A 15783-nucleotide genomic window follows, 5' to 3' on the forward strand; every position below is an offset into this window, starting at 1 on the left:
TGTTGTGCACATTTGCTTACAACCCTGTTATTGAGCATTTCTCCTTTGCCAAGATAATCCATCCACCTGACAGGTGTGGCATATCAAGAAACTGATTAAACAGCATGCAGGTGCACCTTGTGTTGGGGGCAATAAAAGGCCACTCTAAAATGTGTAGTTTTGTCACACAGCACAATGCCACAGATGTCTCAAGGTTTGAGGGAGCGTGCAATTAGCGTGCTGACTGCAGGAATGTCCACCAGAGCTGTTGGCAGAGAATTGAATGTTCATGTATCTACCATAAGCTGCCTTCAACATTGTTTTATAGAAGTTTGCTGTAGGTCCTACCGGCCTCACAACCACAGACCACGTGCATGGCATTGTGTGGGCGAGCAGTTTCCTGATGTCAACATTGTGAACAGAGTGCCACATGGTGGTGGGGTTATGGTATGGGCAGGTATAAGCTACGGACAACAAACCCAATTGCATTTTTATCAATGGCAATTTGAATGCACAAAAATACTGTGACGTGATCCTGAGGCCTAATGTGAGGCCCATTTAAAAAAAAAAAGTTATCTGTGACCAACAGATGCGTCTCTGTATTCCCGGTCATGTGAAATCCATAGATTAGGGCCTAATTAATTAATTTAAATTGAATGATTTCCTCATTTAAACTGTAACTCAGTCAAATCAATGAAATTGTTGCATGATGCGTTTATATTTTTGTTCAATATATGTATATTGTTTTGTCCTTTTTGATTTTGATAATTGTTTTGTATTTTATCTGATTGTGATTGACCGGTTTGCACAATGTCAGTGTCTGTAGAAATTTGAGCCAAAAGTCAAATGTCTTCTGTTTTTCTCTCGTTCTCCAGAGCCATTCCCTGCCCCCTCCTCTTCCATCTGATCCTGTCTTTGTTTACATGCCAAGCCATTCAGGGTCACTAAAAGGAAAAGTTGAAACGCTGTTTCTTTCCACTTCGGCTGCTTCTTTATCAACAAGGGACCACTGCTGCCAATTGTTTTTGTTGGCATTTTAAATTGTCTTTATTCGTTAAGGTTGTGTATTTCATTTTTAAAAGTTTCCTGAAAGACAACAGTTGGAACCAGGGGAAAGGGCTGTTGAAGAACTGTTTTTTTTTATGAGGGCTATGTTTTTTTTAAAGGGGTAATGTGATATACTATGTATTTGTCAAATACTTTTTTGCTGCACTCTCTTATGAATTTTACAAAAAACAATTGCACAATTTCTTTTACTTTTTGAAGTTTACATGTTTTATATTGGGTATTTGTCACTGCATCTAGACCAGTACTAGGTTCATAATGTACATTTTGTGTTAGAGGTATCGGACATATTTTAGGACATACAGTTGAAGTCTAAGTTTACATACGCCTTAGCCAAATGCATTTAAACTCAGTTTTTCACAATTCTTTACATTTAATCCTAGTAAAAATCCCTGTCTAGGTCAGTTAGGATCACCACTTTATTTTAAGAATGTGAAATGTCAGAATAATAGTAGAGAGAATGATTTATTTATTTATTTCATCACATTCCCAATGGGTCAGAAGTTTACATACACTGAATTAGTATTTGGTAGCATTGCCTTTAAATTGTTTAACTTGGGTCAAAAGTTTCGGGTAGCGTTCCACAACCTTCCCACAATAAGTTGGGTGAATTTTGGCTCATTCCTCCTGACAGAGCTGGTGTAACTGAGTCAGGTTTGTAGGCCTCCTTGCTCGCACACGCTTTTTCAGTTCTGCCCACAAATTTTCTATAGGATTGAGGTCAGAGCTTTGTGATGGCCACTCCAATACCTTGACTTTGTTGTCCTTAAGCCATTTTGACACAACTTTGGAAGTATGTTTGGGGTCATTGTCCATTTGGAAGACCCATTTGCGACCAGGCTTTAACTTCCTGATTCATGTCTTGAGATTTTGCTTCAATATATCCACATAATTTTCCTCCATGATGCCATCTATTTTGTGAAGTGCACCAGTCCCTCCTGCAGCAAAGCACCCCCACAACATGAGTCTGCCACCCCCGTGCTTCACGGTTGGGGTGGTGTTCTTCGGCTTGCAAGCCTCCCCCTTTTCCTCCAAACATAACAATGGTCATTATGGCCAAAATGTTATATTTTTGTTTTGTCAGACCATAGGACATTTCTCCAAAAAGTAAGATCTTTGTCCCCATGTGCAGTTCCAAACCGTAGTCTGGATTTTTATGGCGGTTTTGGAGCAGCGGCTTCTTCCTAGCTGAGCGGTCTTTCAGGTTATGGTCAGTATAGGACTCGTTTTGCTGTGAATATAGATACTTTTGTACCTGTTTCCTCCAGCATCTTCACAAGATCCTTTGCTGTTGTTCTGTGATTGATTTGCACTTTTCGCACCAAAGTACGTTCATCTCTAGGAGACAGAGTGCGTCTCCTTCCTGAGCGGTATGACGGCTGCATGGTCCCATGGTGTTTATACGTGCGTACTATTGTTTGTACAGATGAACGTGGTACCTTCAGGTGTTTGGAAATTGCTCCCAAGGATGAACCAGACTTGTGGAGGTCTACATTTTTTTTCTGAGGTTTTGGCTGATTTCTTTTGATTTTCCTATGATGTCGAGCAAAGAGGCACTGAATTTGAAGGTAGTCCTTGAAATACATCCACAGATACACCTCCAATTGACTCAAATTATGTCAATTAGCCTATCAGAAGCTTCTAAAGCCATGACATAATTTTCTGGAATTTTCCAAGCTGTTTAAAGGCACAGTCAACTTAGTGTATGTAAACTTCTGACCCACTGGAATTGTGATACAGTGAAATAATCTGTCAGTAAACAATTGTTGGAAGAATTACTTGTGTCATGCACAAAATAGATGTCCTAACCGACTTGTTAAAACTATAGTTTGTTAACAAGAAATTTGTGTAGTGGTTGAAAAATGAGTTATGACTCCAACCTAATTGTATGTAAACTTCTGACGACAACCGTAGATTGCTGTATTCATTCTTAATTAATTCTGCTTGCAGTCAGGTCCAGTATTAGTCACGTCTGTATTACTTTTGTTTCCGACCACTAGAGCTCTGCTACACGAGCCCGACGGGGCCCGACATTATACGTTCGGGTACGGTCTGTTTTTTTTTATCAACAACTAGGGTATGGCTCGGGTATCACAAAATTGATCACCATCTTTTTGAAGCTGAGCCATTTGCTCATGCTCTGCTAGGCAGTAGAGTCATTTCTGACCGATATGATAACATGGTGTCAGAATTGCTTCAACCTCGTCAAATATAAATCAGGAGAGATTATTTAACAGAAAATAATAATGTACCTTGAGTTTTGTCCGAGTTTTGAGCAGAGCAGTCCAAGCGGAGCCATTGTTATGGATATTCACCGACTCAGAGCCGTGTGCACAGGGAGCGAGTGACAGACAGAAGAGCAGCTAATGTTTTTACTAACAGGGGGAAGTTATTTCTGATTTCGGGTTTCATTTAGAGTTTTAAATGTGGCAGAAGCAATCGGGTCTTGGTAGGTTAGGGCCTAAATGTCACAGGCAAGGGTAGGATTTGGGCTTAAAATTCCTGCCCGTGCAGGCCTCTGCAATACAACTAGTGTACAATGCATTTGACACAATGGATAGTTTTGTGATACATCTGAGTTTGTCTGGATAAAGAATTTGACACAACCACCACTACGGAAAAACTTTGTTGTATAACAACAGTTGCATCAAATGGGTTGTGTAACCCAAGTGTGTACAGGGCCGTTGTTACACTATTGGCCATTCATGTAATTTTAACCATGTTCTGCATTAAAAGGATAGAAGGCTTTTTAACTTCTCAGCTGAAATGGGTCATGCGGAATGGCGTGATCAACACATACTGTATAACACGTAGTCACATTTCCTAAGCATTAAGTTGCCTCGCTGTCTTTCCATCTTGCATACTCTGACTCATATGTGTGTATCATGTTATGCAGCTTCTGATCTTGTACTTCAATTCAATAATAGCCATACTCAGTTGTAGAATTGTGATGATACTGTAAGGTTGATCCGTAAGGAAGTACCATTTAGTATTAGTATAACCCCTATCTGCAGTGATGTGACCAAAACATATAAATGTGCTACAGGGTTACAGACTGTGCTATACTAGCCAACTATACAGGACATGTATTTTTACTTCGCTCTTTTTGTCAATTCATCATTTACATTTTTTTTTAAACTTTATTTACAGATTTTCAGATATAACAACAAAAATAACACAACCCAAACCTCTCATTCTCCCCTCCCTCCCTTCACTCCCTCCAAGGCATCTATAAAAGTAAGTTAAAAAGGAAAGAAAAACGTAAACAAACAGTATTAGAAACAAAAACAATGGTTAAAAAAAGTTTTATATAAAAATTCTTATCAGAATAAATGGCCACTAGAACAGACATCACTGCTTACCAAACTATGCAAGTTACACTAAGTAAAAGACAGGCTCTCCACTTATTGTATTAATGGGAGACCAGGTTAAGTTAAACCTTTGTCGGGACCCATGCACAGTGTACCTAACCTTCTCCAGAGGCAGAGATGACATCACCTCCTTAACCCACTGCATAAAGGAGGGTTGCTTTGCAGACTTCCGGTGAAAGAGGACAAGGTGGCGAGCAAGCAGCGAGGTAGCATTCTGGTCTAGGGGATGTACCCCAAAAATGGCAGTGACCGGGTTGGGGCTAACAGTTGTATTACACATATGTGAGAGTGCCTCAAAAATGGGGTCCCAGAGGCCACTCAAAGATTGGCATGACCAAAACATGTGTCCCACAGTCATTGAACCTTGGTGGCATCTCAAACACTTGGCATCAACATTTAGGTATATTTTTACCAATCCGTCATTTGAGTAATGGAGTCGGTGCAAAATTATAATGTGTGGATATGCTCAATACTTTGTTGCCATATATCATCGGGTAGCTCGCCACCTATGCTTACCTTCAATGAATGACAGCTCTTCCTCTGGCCCTATGTTTCTGTGTGTGTGTGTGTCGAGGCTGCATGGTAGGTGTCAGGTTACGAGTTGTTGTAAAGTAAAAAAAATAATTAAAAAAAGTATAAATAAAACATAATAAAAAGTACATTTGAATGACACTAAGTGGCAGTGTTTTTACAACTAATGCCGGTTTGCCTGAGGCTGATGCCGTGTATGTGTTTGTACACATGCATATACACACACTCTCATTCAAATAAACACATACAATAACACACACATACATGTAATAGTGCCAGACATGCACACAAACATATACAGTTGTGTGCATGTCTGGCATTGCCGTAATGATTTTAGTTGTCCTTGATGTCCTTTGTTTTAAATGTATTCATATTATTATTTTTTTACTTACATTGTTGTTTGCTGTTTTCTTCTGTCTTTTCCTTTTTTCTCTTTAGTTCATTATTTTGGTTGTTGGTGCATTGGGGTGTTCTTGGTGGTGGGGAATGGAATGAATAAAAATAAAATAACATCTTCCTGGGGGGACTGTGGGAGGGGTCTCGAATGGTTGAGGGACAACTATTGGGGATCTGTGGGGGGATCTTGGGTTCATGTTTTTTGGCCTGGTGGTAGATTGGTCAACATGCCCTTGAGCAGGGCATTGACCCTGGATGCTTCTATGTGTCGCTCTGAATGGGAGTCTGTTGGATGACTGGTATGATGTAGTTGTTGAGCGGCTTCCCTGTAAGTATATTGTATGTTTCGAATATTCAATAAAAAATAAGTATTTGGTCACCTACAAACAAGCAAGATTTCTGGCTCTCACAGACCTGTAACTTCTTTAAGAGGCTCCTCTGTCCTCCACTCGTTACCTGTATTAATGGCACCTGTTTGAACTTGTTATCAGTATAAAACACACCTGTCCACAACCTCAAACAGTCACACTCCAAACTCCACTATGGCCAAGACCAAAGAGCTGTCGAAGGACACCAGAAACAAAATTGTAGACCTGCACCAGGCTGGGAAGACTGAATATGCAATAGGTAAGCAGCTTGGTTTGAAGAAATCAACTGTGGGAGCAATTATTAGGAAATGGATGACATACAAGACCACTGATAATCTCCCTCGATCTGGGGCTCCACACAAGACCTCACCCCGTGGGGTCAAAATGATCACAAGAACGGTGAGCAAAAATCCCAGAACCACACGGGGGAACCTAGTGAATGACCTGCAGAGAGCTGGGACCAAAGTAACAAAGCCTACCATCAGTAACACACTACGTCGCCAGGGACTCAAATCCTGCAGTGCCAGACGTGTTCCCCTGCTTCCAGGCCCAAACTTTTGTTATTGACCAAATACTGTACTTATTTTCCACCATAATTTGCAAATAAATTCATTAAAAATCCTACAATGTGATTTTCTGGATTTTTTTCTCTCATTTTGTCTGTCATAGTTGAAGTGTACCTATGATGAAAATTACAGACCTCTCATCTTTTTAAGTGGGAGAACTTGCACAATTGGTGGATGACTAAATACTTTTTTGCCCCACTGAGCAGTGTATATATACAGTGCCTTGCGAAAGTATTCGGCCCCTTTGAACTTTTGCCACATTTCAGGCTTCAAACATAAAGATATAAAACTGTATTTTTTTGTGAAGAATCAACAACAAGTGGGACACAATCATAAAGTGGAACGACATTTATTGGATATTTCAAACTTTTTTAACAAATCAAAAACTGAAAAATTGGGCGTGCAAAATTATTCAGCCCCTTTACTTTCAGTGCAGCAAACTCTCTCCAGAAGTTCAGTGAGGATCTCTGAATGATCCAATGTTGACCTAAATGACTAATGATGATAAATACAATCCACCTGTGTGTAATCAAGTCTCCATATAAATGCACCTGCACTGTGATAGTCTCAGAGGTCCGTTAAAAGCGCAGAGAGCATCATGAAGAACAAGGAACACACCAGGCAGGTCCGAGATACTGTTGTGAAGAAGTTTAAAGACGGATTTGGATACAAAAAGATTTCCCAAGCTTTAAACATCCCAAGGAGCACTGTGCAAGCGATAATATTGAAATGGAAGGAGTATCAGACCACTGCAAATCAACCAAGACCTGGCCGTCCCTCTAAACTTTCAGCTCATACAAGGAGAAGACTGATCAGAGATGCAGCCAAGAGGCCCATGATCACTCTGGATGAACTGCAGAGATCTACAGCTGAGGTGGGAGACTCTGTCCATAGGACAACAATCAGTCGTATATTGCACAAATCTGGTCTTTATGGAAGAGTGGCAAGAAGAAAGCCATTTCTTAAAGATATCCATAAAAAGTGTTGTTTAAAGTTTGCCACAAGCCACCTGGGAGACACACCAAACATGTGGAAGAAGGTGCTCTGGTCAGATGAAACCAAAATTGAACTTTTTGGCAACAATGCAAAACGTTATGTTTGGCGTAAAAGCAACACAGCTCATCACTCTGAACACACCATCCCCACTGTCAAACATGGTGGTGGCAGCATCATGGTTTGGGCCTGCTTTTCTTCAGCAGGGACAGGGAAGATGGATCAAATTGATGGGAAGATGGATGGAGCCAAATACAGGACCATTCTGGAAGAAAACCTGATGGAGTCTGCAAAAGACCTGAGACTGGGACAGAGATTTGTCTTCAACAAGACAATGATCCAAAACATAAAGCAAAATCTACAATGGAATGGTTCAAAAATAAACATATCCAGGTGTTAGAATGGCCAAGTCAAAGTCCAGACCTGAATCCAATTGAGAATCTGTGGAAAGAACTGAAAACTGCTCTTCACAAATGCTCTCCATCCAACCTCACTGAGCTCGAGCTGTTTTGCAAGGAGGAATGGGAAAAAATTTCAGTCTCTCGATGTGCAAAACTGATAGAGACATACCCCAAGCGACTTACAGCTGTAATCGCAGCAAAAGGTGGTGCTACAAAGTATTAACTTAAGGGGGCTGAATAATTTTGCACGCCCAATTTTTCCGTTTTTGATTTGTTCAAAAAGTTTGAAGTATCTAATAAATGTCATTCCACTCCATGATTGTGTCCCACTTGTTGTTGATTCTTCACAAAAAAAAATACAGTTTTATATCTTTATGTTTGAAGCCTGAAATGTGGCAAAAGGTCGCAAAATTCAAGGGGGCCGAATACTTTCGCAAGGCACTGTATATATATATATATATACACTGCTCAAAAAAATAAAGGGAACACTAAAATAACACATCCTAGGTCTGAATGAATTAAATATTGTTCATGATTCTAGCTCAATAGTCAAATCTGTGTAACTAATTTTGGCATACACTATGTGGGATTTTATGTGATTCATTCCGATTTTAATTATTGTCATTTGAATTTCAGTTAGCTCGGGACTCAGCACTTTATGTGTGAGGTTCTTCAAAGCATCAAATAAGTCAGAGATCCAGTCATCCAAGGAAAATGAGTCAGAGAACCAGACATCCAACTCTCAGCTGAAAACAGATATAACCAGGCAAATCATGTAAATCAGAGAACAAGGTGGATATTGAGAGGCTTTTTAAAGACTTACTGTGTATGTATCTTTTCAGACCATAATGCTTTCACATGAAAACAAATACTGTGTAAGTAATGAAGTAAAACAAAATTCGGAATGGTTGCTTTTGGAGCTAAAACAATATCTAAAAGTTGTAGAAGAGGACAAACAAGAACATAATAATTTGCTAGCAAGGCCATTTCCACCTGTTACATTGATGCCTGACAAAGAAGCGACATCGTAATTTAATTTTGATTGTTGGACCACCAAAAATAGCAGCAGAGTATGTCAACACGGAGAGGGAGAAACCTTCAAATGTTTTATGGCTGGCTGTGAAAGAGTCAGCAAAGGCTTTCCATCCATTTTAAGAGACCGAGAGGGAGATCGGCCAGCCCAGCTGCAGCTCACATAAAAACCAAACAAGCAAGAACGGCTATGCCTTACTCAAAAGAACAAGCATTACCCAGGATTGAACTACTGCTTGTCCTAGTGCTGAGAAAAAGCTGAAATTATTCCTGGATTAATGTCTGTTTACTCCTTGGCTCGTAATGTCATAACTCATGCCATGGCATAAAGGCTTTAAGTTTGATCTTATCTACTTCCAGTCAGTGGCAGTCAGTGCCATTTAAGATGAGGGAGGACAATAATTTTTATGAGGATGGTTTTATTTTATATATGGTTTCTATTACAGCATATGTGACCCGATTCAGGAAATGTATGTCGCAAATCACGACTTCACAGGAGAGCCGTTTGAACGTAAAAATATATTTTTATCAAAATGCGTTTTTTTTTGCAGAGATGCCTTCTCGAACATGTGAACTTTCATGTGCCTTAATATCAAACTTGTATGCCATCTGTAAATATGAATAAAATTGTTCATTGACAAGCCTAGTTGGTTTAGCCACAGAAAAAGCCAGCAACCTTCCCGCTAGCTATGATTGGCTGAGGTAATGAGTGGGCTGGACATCCCAAGAGATAAGTTTGTTGTGATGGACCACTTTCTGGAGGACGATCGTGCCATGCTGAATCTCTCTGACTCTGAAAATGAATCAGTCTGCCGTGAAGCTTTCATCCATGTATACGGGTAAGAATCTAACATTGAACCTATTTGGTTAACTTTAGCTAGCTATGACAATTGGTTTTGGATTGCTAGTTAAAGCTTGCTGTTAGCTAGCCAGTTGGAGTTCATAGGCTGGATTGCTAATGTTATCCTGTGGATTAGGATTTTAGTTCATTCTTTAGCTAGCTAGCTAACCCTTAACGTTACATGTCTAAACAAAAGACCCCAAGTTAGCTAGCTAACGTTAGAAGAGGTTATATGGCTGGCTGTGAATGCTATTCATTGACTACAGGTGGTAAGGGTAGGTAACAACACATTCGCCACGCTGATCATCTACACTGGTGCCACTCAGGGGTGCGTGCTCAGTGCTCACACCTGTACTCCCTGTTCACTCATGACTGCACGGCCAGACATGACTCCAACACCAAGTTTGCCAATGACACAACAGTGGTAGGCCTGATCACTGACAATGATGAGACAGTCTATAGGGAGCAGGTCAGAGACCTGACCGTGTGGTGCAAGGGCAACAACATCTCCCTCAACGTGATCAAAACAAAAGAGATGATTGTGGATTACAGGAAAAAGAGGACAGAGCACGCCCCCATTCTCATCAATGGGGCTGCAGTGGAGCAGGTTGAGAGCTTCAAGTTCCTTGGTGTCCACATCACCAACAAACTAACATGGTCCAAGCACACCAAGACAGTCGTGAAGAGGGCACAACAAAACCTATTCCCCCTCAGGAGACTGAAAGGATTTGACAAGGGTCCTCAGATCCTCAACAGGTTCTACAGCTGCACCATCGAGAGCATCCTGACTTGTTGCATCACTGCCTGGTATGGCAACTGCTCGGCCTCTGACCGCAAGGCACTACAGAGAGTATTGTGAACGGCCCAGTACATCACTGGACCAAGCTTCCTGCCATCCAGGACCTCTATACCAGGCGGTGTCAGAAGAAGGCCCTAAAAATTGTCAAAGACTCCAGCCACCCTAGTCATAGATTGTCCTCTCTGCTACCGCATGGCAAGCGGTAACAGAGTGCCAAGTCTAGGTCCAAGAGGCTTCTAAACACCCAATCTGTAAGACTCCTGAACATTTAATCAAATGGCTACCCAGAAGATTTGCATTGAGTACTGTAATTGCAGTTGTCGCAGTGACATCATGCACATTCTATTGACGTTATGAAAAAGTATAAACACAAAAATGACAGGGTGCATGACATCAGCAGCCTGGTGGTCCAAAATAGCATGAGTGCTGTGTTTTTAAACCAATAAACCCATCAGTTAAACATTTTTGGGGGGCCTATCCTAATTTGAATTTGATGCAGGTCATGTTGTTCTTCAAATTACCGTCTCTGGTAAACACACTATATCAAATAAAATCAACGTTTATTTGTCACATGCACAGGATCTAGAAATTGTAAATTGTACGGTGAAATGGTTACTTGCATCGTGGAGTCTTTTGTTTAGACAAGTAGCTAGCTAGCTACAGTGTCATTCATATTCCATTCACACAGTGAAGTTTAAGATGAATAGGTTTAGGCTACTTAATACAAATTTTTACTAAAATTTTTCCATATACCCATATTGAGGTTTTCTACCACCTAGCCTATGAATAAAAATGTATGACGTAGGTGCACAGGTCGAGAGAAACTCGAGTAATCAAGGTGACAGACATTGACACATTCAATGCCACCTTGCACAATCTTTCCTGCGTCTAGCTGATCTAGGGTGTAATCATGAGTCAAACACTCGCAAACGAGAGTTTCTATTGGACAAATTCAGGTATGCTTATCCCCCTTTCGTTCTGTTTAAGAAACGTTTTTTCAAGAGAATCGGCATAATGACTACACACCTGATCAAGCACAAACACAGTTCACTTTCATAGCAGCCAGATCGTTGTATAATTCCTTTCTGCATCTACTCGCTCTCTTCCGCTCACCTTTTCCCTTTAAGTGTAATTACTATTGTCATGACTGTCCTGTGAGGATCCAGATGGGTCGAATCAGCTTTGCAGTGGATGATTTCGGCCAGACCCCCTCTCAACCACAGAAGGGAGGAGAAGGGAGCTGCTGGGGGATTGAGTTGTTTACAACCCTGTTGTAAATCAAGATCATTCAGCTATCTCCCTCTCCAAATTCACACAGGAATGTGTCTTTGTTTCACAGACATTTTCCCACCGGACACGTCGCGTGCGCGAGCATCGAAAAATACATTTAGAAGTCTATGTTATTCAATTATTGCACCCACACTGCTCGCGCGCGCCAACGAGCGTCTGCGACGCCAAGGGCTAAAATAGAACTCATTCCTATTTCTGACTCAGATCGCGCTGCAAGTCCTGCCTCTCCCATCTCCTCATTGGTTATACCCACGTGGGTGATTGAAAGATGAACTGTTTTGCCGGTAGTCGTGGTAATACAATGAAAGTTTAGATACGATCACCATATAAATTAAACGATGAAAAAGCCTGGAAGGAGGAGAGATGACTAGAAACGTTTCGGGTGGCCGTTTTATGTGTGGACTAATTGTCGGAGTAGAGGACCTTGTGCATTTCAGGTAAAATAACAACTCAATGTTTATATCCCAGACAAATTAGCTAGCAACAGCAAGCTAGCTAAATAGGACAAATTAACGTTAGCTAGCAAGTGCAAGCTAAAATGCCATACATGTTTAATGCTTTTCGACCTGTCCCCAAATTAATGTCATTGGTTCAGAGTTTGTTTTGATATTTTAACCTGCGTGTTGTGATTAATTTAATTAATTTATGCATGATAGCGCACGCGCGCAGCCAGTTTGGGTTCCGTGTAAAGCAAATACTGGAACAATATTTCTAACATAGAATGTGGGGAACGGTCTGAGGTGACCCAATGACCACTAATGTAATTTGGTTGTTATTTTGTGATGTCATTATGAAATACTGTAACTTGGAAAGTATACCAACTATATGTACAAAGTTTCCATCCTCAATGTTGTGTATGAAATATGAAAAATTATTAAACTGTTTTTTGTTGAGAGGGATGTGATCTTAGAAACTATAATAGGAAATTGTTTCCATAACTTTGTACAAGTAAGTAGTCACCGCCTCTTTGAGTGAGGTTAGAGAGTGTGTCAGCCTCACGAACCGGCCCTTTTGAAGAACTGCATAAAATGGTTTAAGAATTAACATATCAGACAAGAAATGTGTCGACCTGCAGCTCATGTCCAAAGTGGTTTGAATTCTGAAATCTCAACGAGGTAGAGACGATAGTCACCTCCCGGACAATCACTGATGAGCTCCGTAGTTCTGTTCAGGACTACAGAACGGGTAGCCGGATGCCGGGCGACGGCAGAGGAGAGCAAAAAAGCCCAACACCCTTTCCAAGAAGGACTGGTTCTGACAGAAATACACGAAGAACCAAGACATTTACACAAAAACATTAATGATTTCGTACTCCAAACGGGCAGCAGTTTGTGTGCAAAGTATCTGATTACTGTGAGAGTAGTTTCTAAATGTACCAAAGTATTATTCTCTGTCCCTCTCTCTTTTGCCCTCTCCATGTCTTTTGTAACAAGCCGCCATATTGTGTCAGTCCTCTAGAGACCTGTTTCTAATTTATTAAGTGTTTGTCGTATTTTACCATTTAGTTAGCTAGTAAAAAATTATTAAACCAATTTGTGTAGTACTGAATCATAAGTGTTTTTTTTTTTTGCAGATTTATTTATTTATTTTATTTGTATTTATTTTATTTATCCGTTATTTTACCAGGTAAGTTGACTGAGAACACGTTTTCATTTGCAGCAACGACCTGGGGAATAGTTACAGGGAAGAGGAGGGGGATGAATGAGCCAATTGTAAACTGGGGATTATTAGGTGACCGTGATGGTTTGAGGGCCAGATTGGGAATTTAGCCAGGACACCGGGGTTAACACCCCTACTCTGACGATAAGTGCCTTGGGATCTTTAATGACCTCAGAGAGTCAGGACACCCGTTTAACGTCCCATCCGAAAGACGGCACCCTACACAGGGCAGTGTCCCCAATCACTGCCCTGGGGCATTGGGATATTGTTTTAGACCAGAGGAAAGAGTGCCTCCTACTGGCCCTCCAACACCACTTCCAGCAGCATCTGGTCTCCCATCCAGGAACTGACCAGGACCAACCTGGGTGGTATCAAATCAAATTGATTTATATAGCCCTTCGTACATCAGCTGATATCTCAAAGTGCTGTACAGAAACCCAGATTAAAACCCCAAACATCAAGCAATGCAGGTGTAGAAGCACGGTGGCTTGGAAAAACTCCCTAGAAAGGCCAAAACCTAGGAAGAAACCTAGAGAGGAACCAGGGTATGTGGTATGCAGCAGATTACAACTGTTCTGAATGAGGATATGATACAAGGTTATGATTAATAAGTTGACTGTTTATAGATGTGATAGGTCAAGACCTTTAGAGTGTAATTTGGGAGATTGTAACTTTTAAAGAAACGCTCTTGTGGTGCCCCAATTCCTAATGAGTTAATAGTTATATGATTAATTTCATCGGGTAACAATTAAACATAGTTAGTTGATTAGATAAATAACAGTCATCAGATTAATGAAAGTAAAGTCACGACACTATGTACTTTCAATATTATTAAATATTTTGCAGGGTATATCAACATTTTAGTTATTACAAAATCATTATAAAGAAACCATTTTAATTACAATGTTTCTACGCAGGAACAAGCAACTTAATGTACAATGAAATCTACTGTGAATTATTCATACAATTACTATGTAGCTACTATGTTACAACGATGGCAGTACTTGGGAATCCTTTAGTTAGTGGTTGTAGATGGTTTTTGCAGTGTTTCCACTATATGCATAAGCTCCTGTCGGATTTTAGAATTGTATTTATTTCTATGGAAATCTTTCGTGGAATGTGTACTCTCCACTGCACATCTTGAGCCAGAACCTGCTGTATCCTTAACAGTTAAACATACATTGGTGCAAAATCATGTTTCTAGGGGATACGGAGCAGTTCCTTGCTCCTCAACCCAGAAAAAAGACTTAACACATTTTTTTAAAATTATAAAATGTAATGCGGGAACACATTGTATCTTGCTTTTACTTTCTCTTACATTATCTCTACCGTGTGTGTGTGTGTGTGTGTGTGTGTGTGTGTGTGTGTGTGTGTGTGTGTGTGTGTGTGTGTGTGTGTGTGTGTGTGTGTGTGTGTGTGTGTGTGTGTGTGTGTGTGTGTGTGTGTGTGTGTGTGTGTGTGTGAATGAGTGTGCATTATCAGTGTTTATTTGAATTTATAAGTGATAGGGGGAAGTTCAATACGCCTCATCTCTTTTATAGCGTCGCTCACCTCTGCTGTTGCATTTTTGGTGATCCTTCTTCCACATTGGTTGGGCGTTTCTTTAGAGCTGTCAAACGCTGGCTGTGAGCGAAGGAACTCAGGTGCCACTAGCATGACCTCTGCCAAGTGGGCACTCCTCGCCACAGTGTTGTGATCCACACCCATGCTGTGGAAAGCAGTGGACATGCTTCCCTTCTTTTTGTAGGTCGCTTTTGTTCCCTTTACAATCATCGGTCCTTTCCGATGTGACCCTGGTATTTTCCTTGGGTGTGGGCAAATATGGTTGAATTTCTACTCTACTGAGAGAACTTTAAATGTACATTTATTTACCAGGGAAGTTGACTGAGAACACATTCTCATTTACAGCAACAACCTGGGGAATAGTTACAGGAGGAGGAGATAAATGAGCCAAATGTAAACTGGGTATGATTAGGTGGCCATGATGGTATGAAGGCCAGGTTGGCAAATTTAGCCACGACACCAGGATTAACACCCCTACTCTTACGATAAGTGCCATGGGATCTTTAGTGACCACAGAAAGTCAGGACACGCGTTGAACGTCCCATCTGAAAGACGGCACCATACACAGGCCAAAGTCCCCTATCACTGCCCTGGGGCATTGGGATATTTTTTTAGCCCAAAGGAAAGGGTGCTTCCTATTGGCCGTCCAACACCACGTTCAGCATCATCTGGTCTCCAATCCAGGGACTGACCAGGACCATCCCTGCTTAGCTTCAGAAGAAAGTCAGCAATGAGATGCAAAGTGGTATGCTGCTGGCTTTTTGTTAGTGTACAATGAATATACATGCCAAATGACAGCTTGACTGTGCTAGATTGCCTTCAAAACATTTAAAAGTGTCTAATGTTTGGTGATTTCAATGAAATCATTATTTAAAATGTATGCAGTGTTGTGACACATACAGTTGAAGACGGAAGTTTAAATACAACTA

General features: G+C 40.8%; 1 protein-coding gene across 1 annotated transcript in view; it reads left to right on the top strand.

Moving 5' to 3' along the window:
• The window catches only part of LOC110491797 (transient receptor potential cation channel subfamily M member 4), a 103882-nt gene extending 98153 nt beyond the window's left edge, over positions 1-5729 (top strand). The window contains exon 27 of the mRNA XM_021565561.3: positions 855-5729. Coding sequence (XP_021421236.3) covers positions 855-886 — 32 coding nt within the window. The 3' untranslated portion in view covers positions 887-5729. The remainder of the gene's footprint in view (positions 1-854) is intronic.
• The last annotated feature ends 10054 nt before the right edge of the window (positions 5730-15783 follow it).

This window comes from Oncorhynchus mykiss, chromosome 16, assembly GCF_057628025.1.
Source record: "Oncorhynchus mykiss isolate SJ-2025 chromosome 16, ASM5762802v1, whole genome shotgun sequence".
NCBI classification, from domain to species: Eukaryota; Metazoa; Chordata; class Actinopteri; order Salmoniformes; family Salmonidae; genus Oncorhynchus; species Oncorhynchus mykiss.